The 20,421-nt window shown below is 49.9% G+C and overlaps 1 protein-coding gene and 1 long non-coding RNA gene across 21 annotated transcripts in view; one reads left to right on the plus strand and one right to left on the minus strand.

The window, feature by feature from the left end:
- Positions 1 to 11,365, minus strand: part of Cit (citron rho-interacting serine/threonine kinase) — a 161,762-nt gene extending 150,397 nt beyond the window's left edge. For 17 of the 19 annotated variants that reach the window (XM_039089826.2, XM_039089825.2, XM_039089824.2 and 14 more), the window contains exons 1-3: positions 11,257 to 11,365; positions 10,174 to 10,282; positions 5,323 to 5,464 (exon numbers count right to left, since the gene is read on the minus strand). In XM_039089826.2, the coding sequence (XP_038945754.1) occupies positions 5,323 to 5,464; positions 10,174 to 10,269 (238 nt within the window). In that variant the 5' untranslated portion in view covers positions 10,270 to 10,282; positions 11,257 to 11,365. Of the gene's footprint in view, positions 1 to 5,322; positions 5,465 to 10,173; positions 10,380 to 11,256 lie in introns of those variants that run through there. The other 2 variants (XM_039089819.2, NM_001029911.1) reach the window with 2 other exon arrangements.
- A 154-nt stretch (positions 11,366 to 11,519) lies between these two features.
- LOC120095999 (uncharacterized) lies at positions 11,520 to 14,801 on the plus strand. Of its 2 annotated transcripts, none has more exons than XR_010056829.1 (2): positions 11,520 to 11,844; positions 13,024 to 14,801. It is a non-coding gene; the product is annotated as an uncharacterized LOC120095999 (long non-coding RNA). The 2 variants fall into 2 exon arrangements; XR_005492049.2 differs by having other exon boundaries at positions 11,528 to 11,844; positions 12,756 to 14,801.
- The last annotated feature ends 5,620 nt before the right edge of the window (positions 14,802 to 20,421 follow it).

The following is a 20,421-nucleotide window of genomic DNA, read 5'->3' on the forward strand; positions in this document are numbered from 1 at the left end:
AGCTCTCCCGTCTCATTGAGCACTGATCATTTCTTTGTCCTGTCAACAGTTAAAATCCTATCAAGGTAGCCTCCTGACTTAAGAGGCTGCTGTGGGTGGGGCCTGGCACACTCTCTTATACTCAGCCTAAACAAGCAGTTCTACCCTGAGATGATGGACGGAGAGGATACAGGCCCGGACAGCAAGCACATAAAGCAGTAGGGCAGTCACCTTTCGCCACCGCTGTGCAGTGAGCTCATACAACTCTGCATGGGATGTCCGTGGGGCCGGCAGCACAGTAGGGTTTTTTTAGATTTAGAGTACACCATAGCTATCTTCAGACACACCAGAAGAGGGCACCAGATCCCATTACAGATGGTTGTGAGTCACCATGTGGTTGCTGGGATTTGAACTCAGGACCTCAGGAGGAGCAGTCAGTGCTCTAACCACTGAGCCATCTCTCCAGACACAGTAGGATCCTTAGAACAGCACTGTCAGAAATCTGTCTGGAACTCGTGGAGCTGTAAGCCAGGAGGGCCGCAGAAACAGACTCGGTTTAGCTCCCGTTGGACCTCTACCACGTTGGTGGCTTCCTCTCTGAACATTGACTGAACGCCCAGCTGCAGCCTTGTGTCTGGACCAAGTTGCCTGCTGCCTGCATCGGGTACCTGGTGAGCATCTGCTCCGTGAGTGTCTTGCTAGGCTAACAGAGGAAGTGGCGAGAGGCTGACCTGAGATCCCTGAACTCGAGCTGGTACAGTGCAGTACAGATGCCCACACACACATACCAACCACATCCTTTAAAAACTGAGGAAGCAAAATAAGTGCTGGACGTGTCACATGCCTTACGTGAAAATTAACAAGTGTGCTTTGGGGTTGTTGTTGTTGTTGAGCCATGTGCCATCGCACCCATAAAAATAACTCAAATAAATACATATATCAGTCGATCATAAATAAGCAGGTATATGAAATACAAACGTATATCACTTAAAATGTGAGGTATTATATTAGTTACATAAATGTATAAATTACATAAGCATGTATTTTATACAGGAGGACACCAGGTCCCCTTAACTGGAGCTACAGAAGTCATCAGCTCTTATGAGGATGCTGGGAACCAAACCCAGGTCGGTCCTCTGTGACAGAGCAAATGCTCCTGACCGCTGAGCCATCTGTCCAACCCCAAGAGAGAATTCACAGGCAAGGGCGGTGCGCGCCCTTAACCCCAGAGCCTGGGAAACAAGAGGCAGGTGGATCTCAGTGAATTCAAAGCCAGTCTTGTCTAAATAATGAGTTCAGGACGGCCAGGACTGTGTATAATAAGACCTCATTTCAGAGAGACACAGGAGGGGAATGAAGTTACTGGCCTATGCCACCTGGGTTTGTGTACGCATCCTGTGATGGCCACACAACCACAGAATATCTAACGGAACAACCAGAGCACGTGCCCATAGCTAATCCGTGCAGGACTGCGGGTAGCGAAGACAAGAATTACTTCCCCGGTTCCCACATGCTCATCACCTGTCCCCCACGGGCTCAAGGACAGGGGCACGTTAGTGAGAGGCACCACTTCAGTTGTCCTTGTCCGTTTCCGCTGGCAGCTCAGAGGAAACCTCCACTCCTACAAACGTGGGCAGTGGCAGCCGATGGACCCTTCGCCACTCGGAAAAAACCAAAGCTCACATTCGGAAACAGAGACTCAACTCGGGTCAGGGTGGAGGTGGAAGTGGGGGTGGAGATTTCAATCCGGCAGTCTCTGGATTTCAATCACGGGCTCTTCAGGGTCCTCTCCAGGAAGCCTCTTGAGAAAGTATGAACGAGTATCCCGGAAGAGCTCCACTCCACAGCCTCCTATGACTGACTGACGCCTCTGAAGCATCCCTGGGGTCTCAAACCTGGAGAGGGGTCCTTCAGGTTCCGCCCCCTCTCACTGCCTACTTGATAATTTACATATTGAAAAGATGGAGGAATATTTAGACACATGCAGGATGCTGAGTGAATGCCTCAAGGACATTTTAAAGGTGCACACTGTATTGATTAATCGTGGGGGATGCTTGTGGTTCACTCGTACTGTCTGTTGACAAGCCTGGTTGTCCTAGTAACTTTTCCGCTGCTGTGAGAAATACCCTCATGAAGCAACTAAGGGAGGGCAGGCTTATGCTGGTTCACAAGCCCATGGTGCAGTCCATCACCGTGGGACAGTCAAGACAGCAGGAGCTCTCAGCACCTCGTCACATGGCACCCACACTGAAGAAGCATGAAGCACTAAATGTACTCATTTTCTCCTTTGTATTGGTCCAGGATCCTAGCCCAGGAAGTGATGTAACCACAGTGGGCGGGCCTCTCATAGGAAGTGGTACAATTACAGTGGGCGGGACTCCCCACAGGAGAGGGTACAGTTACAGGTGCCGGTCTCCCTACAGGAAACGGTGTTAACCTAATGAGCCGTGAGCTTATCAAGTTGACAGATGGACCATCGTGCTCTACTAACTCACTCTGGGCACTGTTGACTCTGCACATCTTCTCATAGATGAGGAAACTGAGAGCCGACAAGACACACACAAGCCGTGAAGCCCTGTTCATGGTTTGGATGTAAAGTGGCCCCCACAGGCTCCTGTACTTGAACATGTGGTACCTAGCTGGGGCAGCTGTGGAACACTCAGGGGGTGATGATAAGGATGGGGGTGGCTAGAGGGTAAGCCTTGGGGTTCATCGCCTTCTCCTGCCCAAGCTCTTGGCTTCCTGGTCAGCCCCTGACACTATCCTCTGCCATGAGCTCTCTCAAACCCCTCTTCTCTCAGTCTGCTTCTGTCAGCTATTCTGTCACAGCGGTGGTAGGAAAACTGACGTCTATTTTGGTTACTCAGCCCTCCTGGGGCCTTTGAGCAACAACTGCTCAGTCCACTCTAGGAGGCCGGGTTAATCAGTGCTCCCAGCTCCTTTGTGGATTCAGAAAGGGTTGATCATAATGCTTCCTGTGAGCAACTCAGAGCAGAACCAATCAGAACCTTCCCTGGGACTGTGTAACACTAACCACCTAGCACCAGGCCTGGTGACTCACACCTGCTTAATCCCCAGCACTCGGGAGGCAGAGGCAGGCGGATCTCTGTGAGTTCAAGGCCAGCCTGGTCTACTTAGTGAGTTCCAGGACAGCCAGGACTGCACAATGAGATCCTGTCTTTAAAAAGTAAACTAGCACATCTACCTGGGCACGAGGCGGTATCCAGTCTCTAAAACTAGTTTCCGGTGAAGTGACACCTGGGATTCACGGCCTGTGCAGTTTCTTCACACACAGAATACAGAGGCCCCTGGCTAAAGCTCAAGCCCCTAGCGCAGCACTACTAAGGCAGTGAACCTCTTCTCTGTTTTCTTCTCCCAACCCCTGGTGGATAGAAACCACACAGAGCTGCACAAGCCTTCCTCCCAGCAAGAGGTAGGCCGCAGGGGAGTTCCCAAGACTGTGCCTTTGAAAAGGGCCAGTGAGACCCTGACTCCTCCCTCTCTCCAGAGCATTCCTAGCCCTGAGGTAAACACAACCTCTTGCCCTGATTTGTTGTCCACTCATAGGCCCCAAAGCAACCAACCATAGTCTAAAATCCCCAAAGGTGCAAACCAACCTCTCCTCTTCTGCACCTCAACTGTTCCCGGTGTCTTGTTACAGTGTCAGAAAGCTGACTGACCACAGCCAGAGAAGGCCTTCAAAGCAGCCTCCACTCCAGCACTCTCACACACTCAGGGCCACTGAGGAGGGACATCTGGCTTCTGAGCTCAGACAGCTCAGGTGGGAACAGTTTAGGCTTGGGGTGGGGAGTGGGGGGTGTCACATGACCTCTGTTCCAGGTATTCTAATGTGTGACTAAAACACATGGGTGTGGCACAAGCATGTGGGCGTGGCTGGTTCCAGTAAAGCTTTGCTTATATATAGTTTATAGTTTCCTCGCCCCTCACATAGAGGAACCACAGAGAGTACAAGACCCTGATCTCTATGAAAGAGAGAGACACACAGACTGCCTGACTGAAAATGGAGCTCAGCTTTCCAGCCAGGGTCACAGACTCTGAGCAAGTCATCTAGAATACTCCAGTAAGAGAGCCCGGAATCTTAGCCAATGTGTCACCAAGCAGAGGAATCCCCAGCTGAATGCAATCAAACCACAGACTCATGAGGAAGGGATAAAACTATTGCTTTCAGCCTGGACGGTCTGATTAGAGTGCTTGGTTAGACGGTCATCTTAGACTAGACAGTTCCTCAAGTCTGACATGCCTGACTAGATGGCCCTGTGTGCTCAAGATGCTTGGCAGGACCCCAGCTCACCCAGTAACACCCTCCTGTGCCCCTAGCTGTGACAACCTAAAGGGCCTTTCAGTGATGCTGGAATGAAACACTCACTGACTGAAATCAGGAGCAGAAAATACTAGAAGGTGTGGAACCAGCATCCAACCACCCTGCCACACCAGGGTCAAGCAAAAGTCGGGAATACTAAGTCGGCAGGCAAAGCCGCAGACCCGTGACGCTCACAGGCCCAGGGCACTTTGCTGTCATCAGTCGCTTCTCCATTTAAGAAAACTTAAGAATTACATCTCACGACATCAGTGGTATAAATAAAACAAGAGGCTCGGCTTGGGGTGTAGTTCATTGGCAATGCTTACCATGAAGGAGGTAGAGAAAGAGGATGAGGATGAGGATGAGGGGGAAGAGTAGGGGAGGAGGGGAGGGGAGAGGGGGAGGAGGGGAGACGGCAGATTCAGAAAACTATATTAATCTATTATCCTGATTTTAAAATTAAGCAACTGAAACAAAATATCCTGTTGAATTTAAACACAATGGCGCCTAAGCACTAAGCCTGCTCTGCCTGCAGGGAGGGTTAGCTCAGAGTGTTAGGACAGAGTCCAAGAACAGCGTCCCCTCAAGTCAGTCCCTGGAACCAGCCGTGCCTGAAGCATCCTTGGATCTGTCTCCTGAGTAAACATGTTTCCTTTTTTGACTGAAGTGCTGTGAGCTGCAGTGAGAAGGCTCACTTAATCCTGGTCCCCAACCGCACAATCTGCGCACACCCCCCCCCCCCCCGTCGGTCTTATGCAGGCCACAGTTTTCTACAACTCCAACCAGCGCCTTCCGCCTCCAGCACCCTGAGCAACCCTTTGATACGGTTCTTCATGCTGTGGTGACCCCCACCATAAAATCACTTCATTGCTACTTCACACCCGTACTCTTGCCACTGCTGTGAATCGCAATGTAAGTATCTGATATGAAGGGTGTGTGCTGTGCAGAGGGGCGGAGACCCACGGGTTGAGAGCAGCTGCTCTCCGGGGAACACTGCCGAGATCGAGTCACCCCAGACTTACACTTCCGGACGAAGCTGCTCACGTGCTTTATCTTCATGAGGGCAGGCTGACTGCACTCTTCCAAGAGAACAAAGAGGGCATCTAACACCCCTTCCCGGGAAAGAGCAGACATCTGCTGTTGAGTCATGAGGGGCGGTTTCCCCTAAAAATGGCAAACAGCAGATGGGGATTCTGTCAATAATGAAAGGCTTTGATCAATAACATCCACACGGAGTAAATCACAACCAGCCGACTCAACTTGACTGCTCATGACACCCTGGCACCGATTCTGGGAACGCTAAGTTTTTATCTGCGTGGCTCCGTTGCTGGTGGTAACTCACCTGAATGGGGGGAATGAAAATCGTACAGACAGCACCGGCCCTGTAAACAGGCCATTCCTTCGCAGAGCCTGAGCTCCTTGGGAACGTCTGGAACTGCGGACCCTAGAGTTCAGAGATGACACCGCATCTCTTCCATAGGACACTGTAACTGGCACTCCCTCCCTGGGTGGCTGGTCCAACTTCAGCCTCTTTAATTCATCTCAAATAGTAGGAATGGATGCCTGCCGCGAGGCACAATTTATTCATGAACCGCGGGATCAGTTACAGATTGGCAGACTGTGTCTAGCCCACAAACATGTTTTGTTTGGCTCCAAGTATTTAAAATAATTTGAATTATCTGCCAATATTTTTAAATCAGTAGATTTTACACACACACACACACACACACACACACACACACCCCAAAATGTCTCTCTTTTCCTGAAACTAGCAGATCTGGCAACATTGCCCTTGGTTTGACTAGATCATAACAGAAGCTGAGGCCCGCCCCTCTTGCGAGTGCCAAAGCTCACTGCGGACTTGACCTCCTGTCTTCTGTCTGGCCAGCCTGATCCATTTATGCACCACTGTCTGGCCTCTCAAAACCTGACTTGGGAACCCAAGTTTAGAGGACGATTCCCATTTGAGGCTGTAGACTGTGGGATAAAATCTCTGAAAAAACAGCTACAGGGGGAGGCACAGAAAGTAGATTTTTATGACTTCAGGGGCTGGGGGAAAGTGCCCATCAAACAAGAATAAGGACCTGAGTTCGGATCCCCAAAACCCCCGTAAAATATCTAGGCATAGAGGCAAGTGCCCATTATCCCAACAGTGGGGGATGGGAATGTGGGTTCCTGAAGTTCATTGTCTAGCTCTTCTAGCTGAATTGATGAGCTTCAGTGAGAGAGCCTGTCTCAAAACATTACAGTGTTGATCAACCAAGGAAATGCAGCCAGTGTCTACAGCTCGAGCGCCCACAATTTCAGTGCACCCAGACTTGGTGCCACACACCTATAACCATAGCACATGGGAGAATGAGGCAGGAGGATCGTGACTTCAAAAGAAACCGAGTGGCAGACCCTTTCTCATAGGCCACGTCTCCCTTCAGTACCTCTGGTCTCCATGCACAGACGTCATCCCTGAGACTCACTTTAAACAGCAGAGAGAAACGAAAATGGCGCTGTGCTGGTTCAGGGTAGAGCCGAACAGCCTTCGTGGGAAGGCAGCTGCTATAAACAGGAGTTTAGCCCACTTTAAGGGTTTGGCAAAGGGCAGCCCCTGAGCCAAACAAGGCCCGCTGCCTGAATTGTAAACAGAGCTCTGTCTGAACCCAGCCACGCCCACTCATTTACATAGCATTCCCGGACACACCAGGTGCTAGGTGCTACAGTGGCGAAGTTGAATGACCCACAGAATGGAAAACATTTTATTATTTGCAAAAAAAAAAAAAAAAAAAAAAAAAAAAAAAAAGGAGAAAAAGGGGGAAAAATGAAAAAGAGCCCCAGGTAGCCAAGGAAATGATTAAATAAATGAAAGCCTACAGAGGCCACATAAGGGCGGGGAAGGGGGGGCCCCCACGGGAGCGGAGGGGGGTGGGCGGAGACCAGGGGGAGGGGGGTTGGGGGGGTGTCAGCTGGTAAAAGTGCTTGCCCTGAGCTTGCCCGGAAGCCTGATAACCTGAACTTGATGCCTGGAATCTACATAAAAGGCCAGATGTGGAGGCACATCTGTAACCCTAGCACTCCTAATTCAAAATGAAAGGTAGCAGCAGGGAAATCTCGGCAAGTCTGTAGGCCCACTAGACAGGAAGACAGCATGGACAAAAACAAGAGAGACCCTGCCTCAAACTACAGCTAGAGGAAGCCAGACTCCTGAAAGTTGCAACCAGATATCCACACTACTCTACGGCACGCCCACGCATGCGCAGTTGCCCATGCCACGCCCAAAGTCACACAAACACGTGAGCACACAAAAATAACTAAATCTAAATAATCAGGGTGCCTTGGTGAGCAGTCAGTGCCTATATTCTACTGCCCCAGGTGTACTCTCTGCTGACTACAGACCCCGTAAGTCCAGCTGAGCCCACGGGTGGAGAAGAGCCACCCACTGTAGGACAGCAAATGCTGGGGTGGGTTTGTTTGTTTTGGGTCAGGGCCTCCGGTGCCTCGGGTTAGTGGTTGTGGTTGTTGTTGTTGTGGTTGTTTTGTTGTTTATTTTGGTTTTTGTAACCCTGACTGTCTTGCCATATAAACCAGGCTGGCCTTCAACTCCAAGATCCACCTGCATCTGCCTCCAAGAGCTGGGATTAAAGGTGTGTACTTTCGGGCCTGCTGGGTGACCTACAGAATCCTGGGAAGAGAAGCCATTGCTCCTTTAAGTCTTGTTAGGGCTTGTTACACAACACTGGGCAACATACAAGAGCAGCTGCGTGTGAGTCACCAGAGAAGCACAAAAGAACAGGTTCTCTGTCCCCATTACCAACCTCCTGAATTAAAATTCTTCTGGATCGCAGCTTAGAACCGGTTTTAACAATTCCCCTCCAGACACAGTCAAGTTTGGGAGCCGCCAAGCCTGTCCCTTTGGTTGCCTCAGACTCTGGAAACTGGGCCTCATTTCCTTCTCTGTTCACCTGAGAGATAACCCAAGTAGAGGAGGGGGTCCCAGAGACTCGAGGAGGCTTAAGCTCAGAGCGCCCCATGGCACTCTCAAAAAACCTCAGGGGACTCAACCTCAAAAACGGCCCTTCACTCTGATGTGTTTTTTCACTCTCTCCATGGTTCTTAAAATGCCCTATCTTTGGGAAATGAAAAGACCAGGAAGTAATAGCTTTTTTCTTACATCCTTGCTTGGCAAAATAAAGTCGCCTGGTGATTTGTGAGATTTCTGGGGCTCTGGAAGTCTGCCAAGCACCGAAAGTGTCCTGAGTAGGAGGGAGACCCAGTCTAAAGGACACACCTCAGGAGAAAACAAACCAGCCACTGTATCTGACCCTCAGGGTGACAGCCCTGCCTGGGAGCAGCACAGCAGCCTCAGCTGGAGCATAAGGCTGATGTCAGGTGTGCCAGTGTGCGGGACACTTCGCCACAACCCGTTTCTTCTTGCAGGAGGCACTCACTGCTACCATCTGCATGTGATTTATCCTCCAAGGGTTCACGTGCCACAAGTTTGGACCCCAAATTGTGGCAGCTTTAAAAGGTGATATTGTAGTGGGTTATCAGGTGTTTGAGACAAAACGCTTTTCTTAACCTTCAGGAACTGAAGTGTTGGAAAGGGAGTAGGCCTGGTCTCTCACTTCCTATCTGGCCCATGTGATTTCTGCACATCCGCCTGGCCTGTGTGGTAACATTGTAACCAGGCCCTGAGCTGAGCCAACTAGAAGCCATTGGTGTACTTGAGGGTGCAGAACAGTGACCCTTGGGAACCTCTTTTGTTTATAAAAGCACACACCCTCTGGCATGTCGTTATCATAATATAAAACCAACTTAGGTCATTCCACATTAAAAAGGGATCTAATGGGGTTGGGGATTTAGCTCAGTGGTAGAGCGCTTGCCTAGCAAGCGCAAGGACCTGGGTTCGATCCCCAGCTCCGGAAAAAAAAAAAAAGTAAAAAGGGATCTAATGAAAATGCCCTGGTTTGTTTCCCACTGCTGTGAGGAACATCACGGCCAGAAGCAACTTGGGTGGGAAAGGGCTAATTTCAGTTTACAATTCACGGCTCACCTGGAAGGCAAGTCAGAGGGGAAGTGAACTAGAAAGCTGTCTGGAAATACTTTCATGACTTTGGTCCTTACAGAAGACTGAACTGTGAGGTCCTGCATGAGGAATGTGGGTGTGGTATTCGATCAAAAGAACCAGAGAGCCACCAGGTGCGGTGGCTCACGCCTTTAACCTTGGGAGGCAGATGCAGGTGTAGATCTGGGGAGGCCATCCTGGGCTACATATCGAGTGCTAGGACAGCCTGAGCTAAAAGAAAAAGGAAAACAAAACAAAACAAAACAGATATCCCTGGTGTGGAATTAGATTATTCTACCCTGGGGCCAAAGAGATGGCTCAAGGTTAAGAGTTCGTTCACTGGGGCTGGGGATTTAGCTCAGTGGTAGAGCGCTTGCCTAGCAAGCGCAAGGCCCTGGGTTCGGTCCCCAGCTCCGAAAAAAAGAACCAAAAAAAAAAAAAAAGTATGAATTGTGAGAAACAAGGGGATGTCCCCAGGGCACAGTCCAGCCACATAACCATCTACACAGTGACACCTCTGTCCAGCTCAGGCAGGACGTGTAAAAGAACACACGGGGGGAGGGGGGCGGCTGGAGAGATGGCTCAGCAGTTAAGAGCACTGACTGCTCTTCCAGAGGTCCTGAGTTCAATTCCCAGCAACCACGTGGTGGCTCACAACCATCTGTAATGGGATCTTCTGGTGTGTCTGAGGAGAGCAACAGTGTACTCACATACATTAAATTAATTAATTAATTAATTAAATACACACGGGATTTAATTAAATACAAAGACAGGTACCACAGCAGACACAAGTGTGCACTGTTGGCAGGCAGCTTCTTACCTGGAAGAAGAGATTTAGCCTGGAGGCCCGACTGGCAATGGGCTCGGGGGCACTGGCCTCGGACGGGTTCCGCACTCCATACTTGAACTTCAACATCTCTCCGCTACCGCTGAAGGAACATTGGAAAGAGTCAAGTGTGTACTGACATTTGAGGCAGGAGGGGCCTGGCAGAGTCGTATCTCCCTAAAGAGATCACGACCAGGAGGCTGCTTCCAACCTCCACAAAAGTAGGCAGGCACGTGGTACGTAGACACACAAAGGCAAAAAGTGCTCATGAAGAACAGAAATAAACCATTTTCAAAAGAACTAACAGCCACTGGTGGGCTAACAGACTGCAGCCTGTGAGCCGAGTTAATAAATCTCCACATATTCTTACATACGTTCTGCTCACTCTGTTCCCCTAGAGAATCCTGAGGAGAACAAAACTCATGCCTTATAACTGAATAGCTGTAACCTGAGCCTTGAAGATTATGGGGGTGGGGGGGGGGATTTGCACTGCCCCTGGAGGGTACAGAGGTCAATGGTCCTAAGAAAGGTCGCCTGACGACCAGAAAGGCTAGAGGGCTACAATAGGAAGACACAAGAAGGAGGCGCCCGGTTAGACAGGAAAAAGGACAGAGACACTGGAACAGAGAGTTTGAGTGAATAAAGATCACACAGATAATGGAAGACTCATGGACAAGAATACGGTAAGGCTTACAGGAGGCAGAGACTGGTCTACAGGGGATTCGGAGCCCTGGAGCCTCCCGCAGCACAAACCGGGGAGACCACCGCTACCACCCCTGCCCCAGACTCCAGGCTTCCCCCAGGACACACCATGGCTGCACCACAGACACAGGGTTGACCCATTGGCCCCTCAGGGTTGCAGCCACAGACTCTGCGGCTGCACCCACACGCCGCGGGCTACCCCAGGACATCACAGGCTGCAACCACAGCAGACCCTCAGCCCCCCCGCCCCGCTATGGCCTTGGGTAGGAAAGTGGACATCGATGTGGACGGGGCCGACCGGGAAGACCCGGGAAAGGGGACTCCCCTCCCGAGCCTCTCCAACCCCACAACACCCCACACACAACCGGGACTCACACTCCGCAGACCCCCGACCTTGACTGTCCCCGCTCCGCTCCGCCCTGAGTCTCCCGCCCCAGCGTTTGAAGGAAACGACGTGGGCAGGTCTCGGCCGCTCCTAAACCAATCAGCGCTCGCCACCCTCTGATGGACAGCGGGGGTCTCCTCCAGGACCCGCCCAGGGCTTGGAGGGCTGGAGGAAGTGAAATGGGAAAGCCAATCACATTGTTTCTTCCTTTGGCTGGCGACCAATAGGAAGAGGGCAGGGGCGTTCGGGCGGGGCTGGGCTGGGAAGTTTGAAATTGGCGGTTGGCAAGATGCTGTGTTTGGAGATGGGGCCCTTGCCCAGTCTGGGGCGCTGTCTTTTGCTGTCCGAGCTCCTGCGGGTAGCTCTGCCCAGACCGCCCGCCCCAGATAAGGATGCTAGGAACCAAACTCCAGCACTCTGCATGAATGCACTCAACTGAGCCATCGCCCATGCCTAACGTAGGCTCACGTTGGGGAATCAGGAGGCTGTGCGGTACAGCTGAGGCAGCCTGCCTGGCTTGTACCTCTGGGTTGAGCCGCAGCAAGATCGTGAAGATCTCACCACAAAGATATGTTCAAGTAAATTTAAGCCAGGATCACTACACCGCCCCCTTCGCCCAATGAGAAAGTCCCATGGCAGTCAGTGTGTGAAAAGTGCCCAGCCTCGTTAGCAATGGGGGAGATGGTGTTTGTGAGGAGGAGGCGCTGTTTACGTTCACACCGAGGTAGAGTGTAAACTGACCTGTGAAATAGCAGTGCAGTGTGAAATAGGAGTGCAGTATTTGCTAACACTGAGGCTCTCTGCACTCTATGACTATTAGGGACGGACGGCCTCTCTACGTTAATTATGTAACCGTGAAATGCATACAAGACAGCAAGTTCGAAATAGTGTCTAACACAACAGCAAAAGCTGGGGAGATGGCTCAGCGGCTCTTCCAGGGGACCTTCCTTTGGTTCCCAGCTCCCACCTCAAACCCCTCACAACTTCCCTTAACTCCCGGCTCCAAGGATCAGATGACCTTTTCTGGCCTCTGCGGACACCCGCACATGAGTGCATATATCCACACACAGACACACATACACAGGTGTTAAAAAATCAAGACAGGGGGTTGGGGATGTAGCTCAGTGGTAGAGCACTTGCCTAGCAAGCACAAGTGCCTGGGTTCGGTCCCCAGCTCCGAAAAAAAGAATTAAAAAAAAAAAAAAATCAAGACAGCAGAGCTGGGAAAAGAGGCAACTGGGGTTGGAAAGGAGGCTTTTGAAGGGACTATGCAGAAAGAGTGACCTTTTTCTTGACCCAATGAGAATATAGATAGATGGGTACTTTGGGGGGGAGGGGGCGTTGGATGTAGGGGTGCAGAAGAGGCTAGTTTTTGGAACCAAAAAAGGGAGGGAAATTGAGTCATACACCAGTAAGTGCTGGGTTAGGATTCAAACCGGGGTCTTTCATTCTAAAGTATGTATGTATGTATGTATTTTTTGTTTTGCAGACAGACTGTCTCTATGCTGGAACCCTATGACCAAGCTGACCCTTTAACTCAGAGGCTGCCCCCGCCTCCTGGGTGCTAGGACTTTGGCTATGACACCAAGTGCCTGGCTCTAATGCCCATTTTTATAACCACCAAATTGTAATGTCTCCTACTTTCCTCTATTCCCAGCACCTAGCACAGAATAGATATTTCTGAGTATGTTGACTGAAACAAAAAAGACTGTAACAGCAGTAGGCTTGTCTGACTACAATTTGGCTTTCTCACACAGATACACTTAGAGCATCGGTAGGCACACTGCAACCACCAGAGGAGGTTTGAGGAGGTTTGAAAACTACACAACAGGTGGGCCAACGAGATGGCTGAGATTGTAAAGGTGTCTGCAGCCAAGCCTGAGGAACCGAGTTCGATCCTCCACACCCACACGGTGGAATAGAGACCCGGTTCTCACCAGTCATCCTCTGATCTCCAGTGCATGCCACACTTCCCTGTGCATGCTTACGCCCCCTGCAAGATGCAAATATAAATTAAAACGTAAGGCAAAAAGAATACATACACATGGGCCTCCCCTGCTCCTAGCTCACTTCCCCATTCCAGGATCTAGACTCGGGGTGTTTTAAAAGCCCCCTTAAGTGGCTCCAGTGTATAATGTGCAGCCATCCTGAGGAAGGGATGCCAAGAGAACAGAGGGGCTGCTAGCAGGAGATGCTGCAGTCTGCGAGTGGCCGTGCTAAAGACTGAACTGAGGAATCTGTGTCTGATGAACATGCTCCATTCCAGACTCACCGTAAATCCATATCCTGGCAATCTGGCTTCATCGCCAACCTTAACAGTGGAGCGTCTTCCCTGCAGGGAGAACCCACTCTAAAGATGGCTCGGTTGCAAAATTACCTAAATACTTCGAGCTTCCTAGATCCTCACCCCACCAACCCCGCTATGATGAAATCAAGGGAAAGGGATGGACAGGTAATTTAAGGAAGCAGGAGATCAGAGTGTAGCTCCGTGATGCCAGTCAAAGCAGAGCAAACCAGACTCTGGGTCTAACCTTCATCACCACGGTAAGCGATGCCAAGCCTTTGATTCCAGCGCTCTGGAGACCGGGAGACAGGCAGATTTCTCAGTTCAAGGCCAACCTGATCTACAGAGGGGGTTCCAGGATATAGGTGTCGGATTCCCCCTGGAACCAGAGTGGACGGGTGGTTGCGAGCTGCCATCCGGGTGCTGGTAAGAGACCAGCTGGTACTAGCATCGATTTCCAAGTTACCCCCCCCCCCGAAACAAAACCCAAACCTAGCTTCAGGGTCTAGGCTCACCCCCAACAAGGCCTGTGTCTCCAGGTTCTCCCCCAACAAACCTGCACCCCCAGGCTACAAGTCCACCCCCTGCCTAATGACTGCCAATGCAGAGAGAAGCAGAAATTACGTTTACGATACAACTCCAGCACCAGCCGATTATGTTAAAGGCCACAGTAACTTCCCAATTAGATGCTTGCACACTCAATCCCCGCTCGAAGGTTACTATAAAGCTTTGCCCCTTGCAAATCAGGGTTCCTCATCACCAAAACCATCCAGTGTTACAGCCGTGCACTGAGGAACCCCCAGTCAGCTCGAATTAAAAGGCCCTACTGTGAGCCGATCGGCTCCTGTCTGGTTTTTGGGAACCACTAACATTTCCCTGAGACTACACTGGCAACAGAGCCCAGGTCCTCTGCAAGAGCAGTTACTTCTCTGCTGCTGTGATTAAACACCGAGCCAGAAGCAGCTCACAGGAAGAGCTTATTTGAGTCTGTGGTTCCAGAGGGAAAAGGACCCACTATGGCTGGGAGAAATGGAGCCCAGAGCATGAAAGAGAGAGCCAGAAATCAATCATGAGAGTGACTCATAATGGTGAGAGTCTCTTCACTCTCTCAAAGCCTACCTCCAACAGGGCCACACCTCCTCATCCTCCCCAAACAGTGCCACCAACTGGGGAACAACTATTCAAATGCCTGAGACCACGAATATATTGTGTGCTAGGTACTGGAATAAACAAAGCGTACAAAGACAGCAAGCGCTCATGATTCCCGGACCATGTCTCCAAACACCTTCTTAGGGCTTGTTTTGTTTTTTGTTTTTTGATTTTTTTTTTGTTTTTTTTTTACAAGACCCTGGGAGAAAAATTACAAGAGCATGAACCCTACCCATGTTTACACCACTGTAGAAAATGTCCCCAGGGAGCACTGACTTCCTATAGATACTCAGGAATGGGTCAGGACTTCAAAATTGTGTTTACCTCTGCTACTATAACTGTCTTTGGTTCTCAAAGGACAGGGCCTCATGAACCCTCCCTACCCCAGGACCAGCTGTTGGCAGGCCTGATCTTGAGCAGGTCTTCTGACAGTAAAGACAACTGTTCTAAGATCAAACACAAAGCCATTGTTAGACTTAACATTTAAGAGAATATTTAGGGGGTTGGGGATTTAGCTCAGTGGTAGAGCGCTTGCCTAGGAAGCGCAAGGCCCTGGGTTCGGTCCCCAGCTCCGAAAAAAAAAAAAAAAAAAATCCTGTGCTCCACACGTCCCCTTCTAGACAAAACTGAGAACTAACCTGTCACACCTATATGATGTGAAAATCCCCGCCGAAGACGTGAAATGTAATTTATTAAAAATGGTGGTAGTGTTTACAAGCTAAGAACAACACAATACGTTCTCCAAATTTTAACTCTAATGACAATCTTGATGGGATTGTTACTTGGTCTCTCTGAGCCTGACACTTTCCGAATGCCTTCTCTGGGTTCGAGTGGCTAGTTCTGAATCTCTGTTTTCCCTCTTAAACCATAGATAAAAAAAAAAAAAATTCTAGCCTAGCAAGGAAAGATACATTCTCAAAACGTAATCAAATGACAACCGGCTTCTCTGCTACTTGATCATAGCTAATTTTCTAGGATGTTCCGGCTTTTCAGCTAGTTTTGTTTTTTTTGTTTTTTTTGTTTTTTTTTTCGGTAATGCTTCTGGCATCTGGGCATGGTTCACACCTGTAACCCCAGGGCTCTGGAAGTGAGAGAAAAGCATTGCCCTAATTGGAGGTCAGCCTGGGCTTTGGGTGAGTTCCAGGCCAGTCTAGTACAGTGTGAGACCGTCTCAACCAACAAGAAGAAGAGGGTTGGGGGAGCTGGCTTAGTTGGAAAGTGCTTGGTGTCTAACTGTGAGAACCTGCAGTCAGCCTCTAGGACTGACAGAGAGCCAGGGGCAGCAGCCTGTGTCTGTGATCTCAGCCCTGGGGAGGCAGAGACAGGAGGGCTGGCTGGGGCTTGGTGGCCAACAAGTCTGGCTGGATTACTGAGGCAGAGAGACACTGTCCCAACAAATAATATGGAGAAGTAAGTGAGAAAGACACCTGAGATCAACCTCAGACAGACAGACAACTAGACACACACACACACACACACACACACACACACATTACACACTGTAAAAACAATCCTGCCTGACACAGTGGTGCATTCCTTTAATCCTAGCACTTGGGAGGCAGGAAGAGTCTGATTACTGGGGATTTGAGGCCAGCCTGGTTTTCACGGTAAGTTCCAGGCAAGTCAGTACTCCGTTGTGAGACTGTGTCCCAAAAATAAATAAGTAAAATGAAAAATTCCTTCAGCCTGCCGGCTTCAGGGTATTGTCACAATCCCCAATTCATTACAATACAAGACATTCAAACATATAAAACGCACATCAACTTTCCTCTGAGGGCAACTGGGGGGAAAATGTCATTAAATGCCTGCAGTGGCCCAGGTCTTCTTTTTCTGGATCCTTAGCGAAATTATTACTGACGATAGACCAGACACCCGAGTGTGACAGAGACTAGATGAATGTCAATCTCTCGGCGCTGATGAAAAGCACACACTGTGGTCTGCCTGGGTCTTGGGCCTTGGCTGAGCTCCAAGAAGACAAACACCCAGGCGTGGGATTATGGTTAAATCCGCCCCGTACCTTTCAGCGGGGCTCATCTTAAGTCTGCATATAATGGTAATGTTCAATAAGACTGAATCCCACTTTTCTTGTCAACCTAATATTCATTTTTAAACCTTCCCCCTACGCCCACCCGCACTCTAGGTCCATTTTGCTCCAGGCAGCCATCTCCCAAAGCTTGCATGGTGCCTGGTTCTCAGTAATCCCTCAGTGGGTTTGTACTGGCCGATCAGCAGAAGACGCCAGTGTAAGCCGCTTAAGAAATAGGTAAAAGCCGGGGACAGCGGTGTACATTAGGACCCCAGTACCTGGGAGGCAGAGACAGGATTGCACGTTTAAGGCAAGCCTGGGCAACACAGCAAGGCTCCATCTCCAAGGAAAATAGAGGGAAACAAACAAACCGAGAGCCGGAAGAAAAATAAAAAATTCGGTGACTAAAATAACTTTATTACGTCTTGAGTTGGAGGACTATGAAGACCTCAATGAGACATCATGTTTGTTAACATGCACACACACACACACACACACACACACACACACACACACACACATTCATCAGGTCTCTACTATTTGCTGACATCGGTTTAGTTAGGTGTTAGAACAGCAGGAGATAAAGGGGGCAAAAATACCCTTGATTGCTGCTGTGAGTACGGTCCAGTCCCGTCCGTGGTAGACAGTCCATGGCAGAGGGCGCTTGCCTAGCTGGAGGGACGGCCACCCAGGAAACACAATCCTGACTGAGTCCCCCCTGTTCCAGTGAGTGGGGCAAACACTAATCAAGGAGAGTCCGTAAATGAGCCACAGAGAAAAATGAACCACAGGGACGGCTCGCGGAGTTTGGGGCAGGGGCGGGGAGAATTAGGTGTCCAGGGACAGCGTCTTTGAGAGGGTGACATTCCACAAGAAACCCCACCCCGACCCAATACAGGGAAAAGTCTCAGGTAAGATGCTGGGGGAGAACCCTCAGGCATCAGGATCAAGGCGCACTGGAGCTGCCGGGGCCAGGCGGCCCACGGATGACTACGAAGGATAACAAGGGACACCAAATCACGTGACATGGACACCGGACAGAGCCTTGAGGGAGGAGAGATTCTGTGGGTCCAGAAGTCCCTGCATTCGCTTCCCACAGCGGCTTGATACCTATTCAAGCACCAGGCGTCTGAAGACCTGCGGCCACAGCCACTGCCTATTGACAAATTGGATCTGGGCGCAACCATTTCCTGGCCTTTTTAGCTTTTAGAAGCCACGCATGGTCTTTGACTCATGGCTCCTTTTAGGTTTTATTGTAATTTCTTTATGTGGCTGTGTGTGCATGTGTGTGGAGGTCAGTGGGCAATGCGTGAGAGTAAGTTCTCTCCTTCCGCCATGTGCTTTCCCAGAAACAAATTAAAGTATTTGGACAGCTCATGGCTTCTTTACCTTCAAAAGCAACAGGTTTAGGGCTGAAGAGTTGCCCGGATGGTTAAGAGCACTGGTTGCTCTCCCAGAGGACCCAGGTTTGAGTCCCAGCACCCATTCTGTCTCAGAGGATCTGGCGCCCTCTTCTGGCCTCGGTAGGCACTGCACACACACGCAGGGAATACATTTGTACACATGAAATAAAAATAACTAAATCTTACATTTTTTTAATTAAAAAAAATTAAAAATCATCAAGGTAGCAAATGCAGCTTCTCCTCTCCCCACTCCTTACTATCCCTCCCCTTCCACCTTCACCCTCCCCCTCCCTCCTACTTCTTCCTCCCCGCTCCAGCTTTCCCCTCCTCCTCTCCACTTGTCAAGTCTCCTCTCTCTGCCCTTCCAGTCACACTGCGGCCACCTGGGTAATGCTCCCATATCAAGATCCTTAATGTAATCACATCTGCAGTGTCTCCTTGATCCCATAAGTAACATCTGCATGGTCCTTAGGCTGTAGGATGTGGAACCCATTGTTTGACCTCCACAGTCAGCACAGCTGAGGAAGGGTTACTTGAGAAAAAAGGACAGCAAGAGAGGTCACAGACACGCCTTCTTGGCTAGCTAGTGCACTGAGAAGAACATTGTTTTAAGCACTCCTCTATCTGTTTTACCCCAGACAGACAGTCCCCATTGGTGGGACCTGGGCTGCTGCCAGCCTTCTGTTTGAAACTGACTCTCTTTGCATCCAGAGAGTTCCAATTGGAGGATAGATGGCAGTTCCTACCCACAGCCTCTAACTTTTCCGGGCGGATCAGTGGGTGTTCCTGGGTCACATAAATTAACTAGGGGCAGGTGTTGTGGTAACTGTATGTTATCCAGCTTCCCTCTGCTTTCGTGTATAAGGATACAGGTGGTTTAATTTGGAGGAAATTCCAGATAATAATTCCATCTCATGATCATATTGCTCAAAACTTGTTTCCTAAGTAAATTAGCATACACACACACACACACACACACACACACACACACACACACACACACCACTTGTGTGTAGTGCCTGCCGAGACCAGAAGAGGGCGCCAGATCCTATGAGATGGGAATGGGTGCTGGGAATCAAATCTGGTCCTCTGGAAAAGCAACCAGTGCTCTTAACCACCCAGACAATTCTTCAGCCCCAAACCTGCTGATTTTGAAGACAGAGAAAGAAGCTATGGGATGTCCACATACACACACACACACACACACACACACACACACACAAACACACGTAGCAATCTCTGTGGGGGACCTATGTTTCAGTCACGGATCTCACCACTATGACAAATACCTCAATCTAATGAAAAGGAAAAACTTGGGGTTGGGGATTTAGCTCAGTGGTAGAGCGCTTGCCTAGCAAGCGCAAGGCCCTAGGTTTGGTCCCCAGCTCCAAAAAAAAAGAAAAGAAAAAAAAAACTTATCAGGGCCTGTGATTTCAGAGGTTCCAGCTGGACACATTACTGAGGTCCTGAATTGAGACCGTCGTATCCTGTGGGCAGAAGCTTCTAGCCTCATGATGGCCAGGAAGCAGGGACAATCACAGGATGAGGCCAGGAAAAGGTATGTCCGTTCAGAGGATGCTCTCCGTGACCCACTCTCCCTAATTAGGCCCTACCTCCCTCCATCAATGGATTCATAGAGACGAAACCCTCAGGATCCAACAGCCCCTCCAAACCTTTCTGGGGAGGCTGGGGGATTGGCTCTGTACTTGTCACCAAACTCATGAATGAGCTTGATGCCTGGGACCCACGGGGTAGAGAAAGCAAACTGGTTCCCAGCGAGTTGTCCTGCAACCTCCCCATGTGCACTGTGGGCCATGTGTGCACCCTCCACACACAAAGAAACAAAGCACAATGTGAAAAAGAATTAGGGATGAGTGGGAGGTGCTGCTCCCCCCCATCCCAGCACTTGGGAGGCGGAGGCGACAGATCTCTGAGTTCGAGGCCAGCCTGTCTCTACAGAGAGACTGCTGGAGCTACCCAGAAACAAAACCGGTCTCGAAAAAACAAAAACGAAAAAGTTAGGGATGGAGAGATGGCAACCGAATTAGCCAATAAAGAATCTCCTTGCTACTTTTTCCGGTTATTTAGTATTCCACCAAACGGCTGCGACAGACTTTCATCAGTCACGGTATGACACCATCTTAAAGCTGTCTCTGGTGTACTGTCCTGTCCAGCAACGCTGAAAAAAAAAAAAAAAAAAACAGAAACGAAAATAGAAAACAGCCTTTGAGTAATACCACTTCACCCCAGGCGAGTTTATCTCCAGGATAAATTTCCAGAACTAATTGTGTCA

This window comes from Rattus norvegicus, chromosome 12 (genome assembly GCF_036323735.1).
Source record: "Rattus norvegicus strain BN/NHsdMcwi chromosome 12, GRCr8, whole genome shotgun sequence".
Taxonomy (NCBI): domain Eukaryota; kingdom Metazoa; phylum Chordata; class Mammalia; order Rodentia; family Muridae; genus Rattus; species Rattus norvegicus.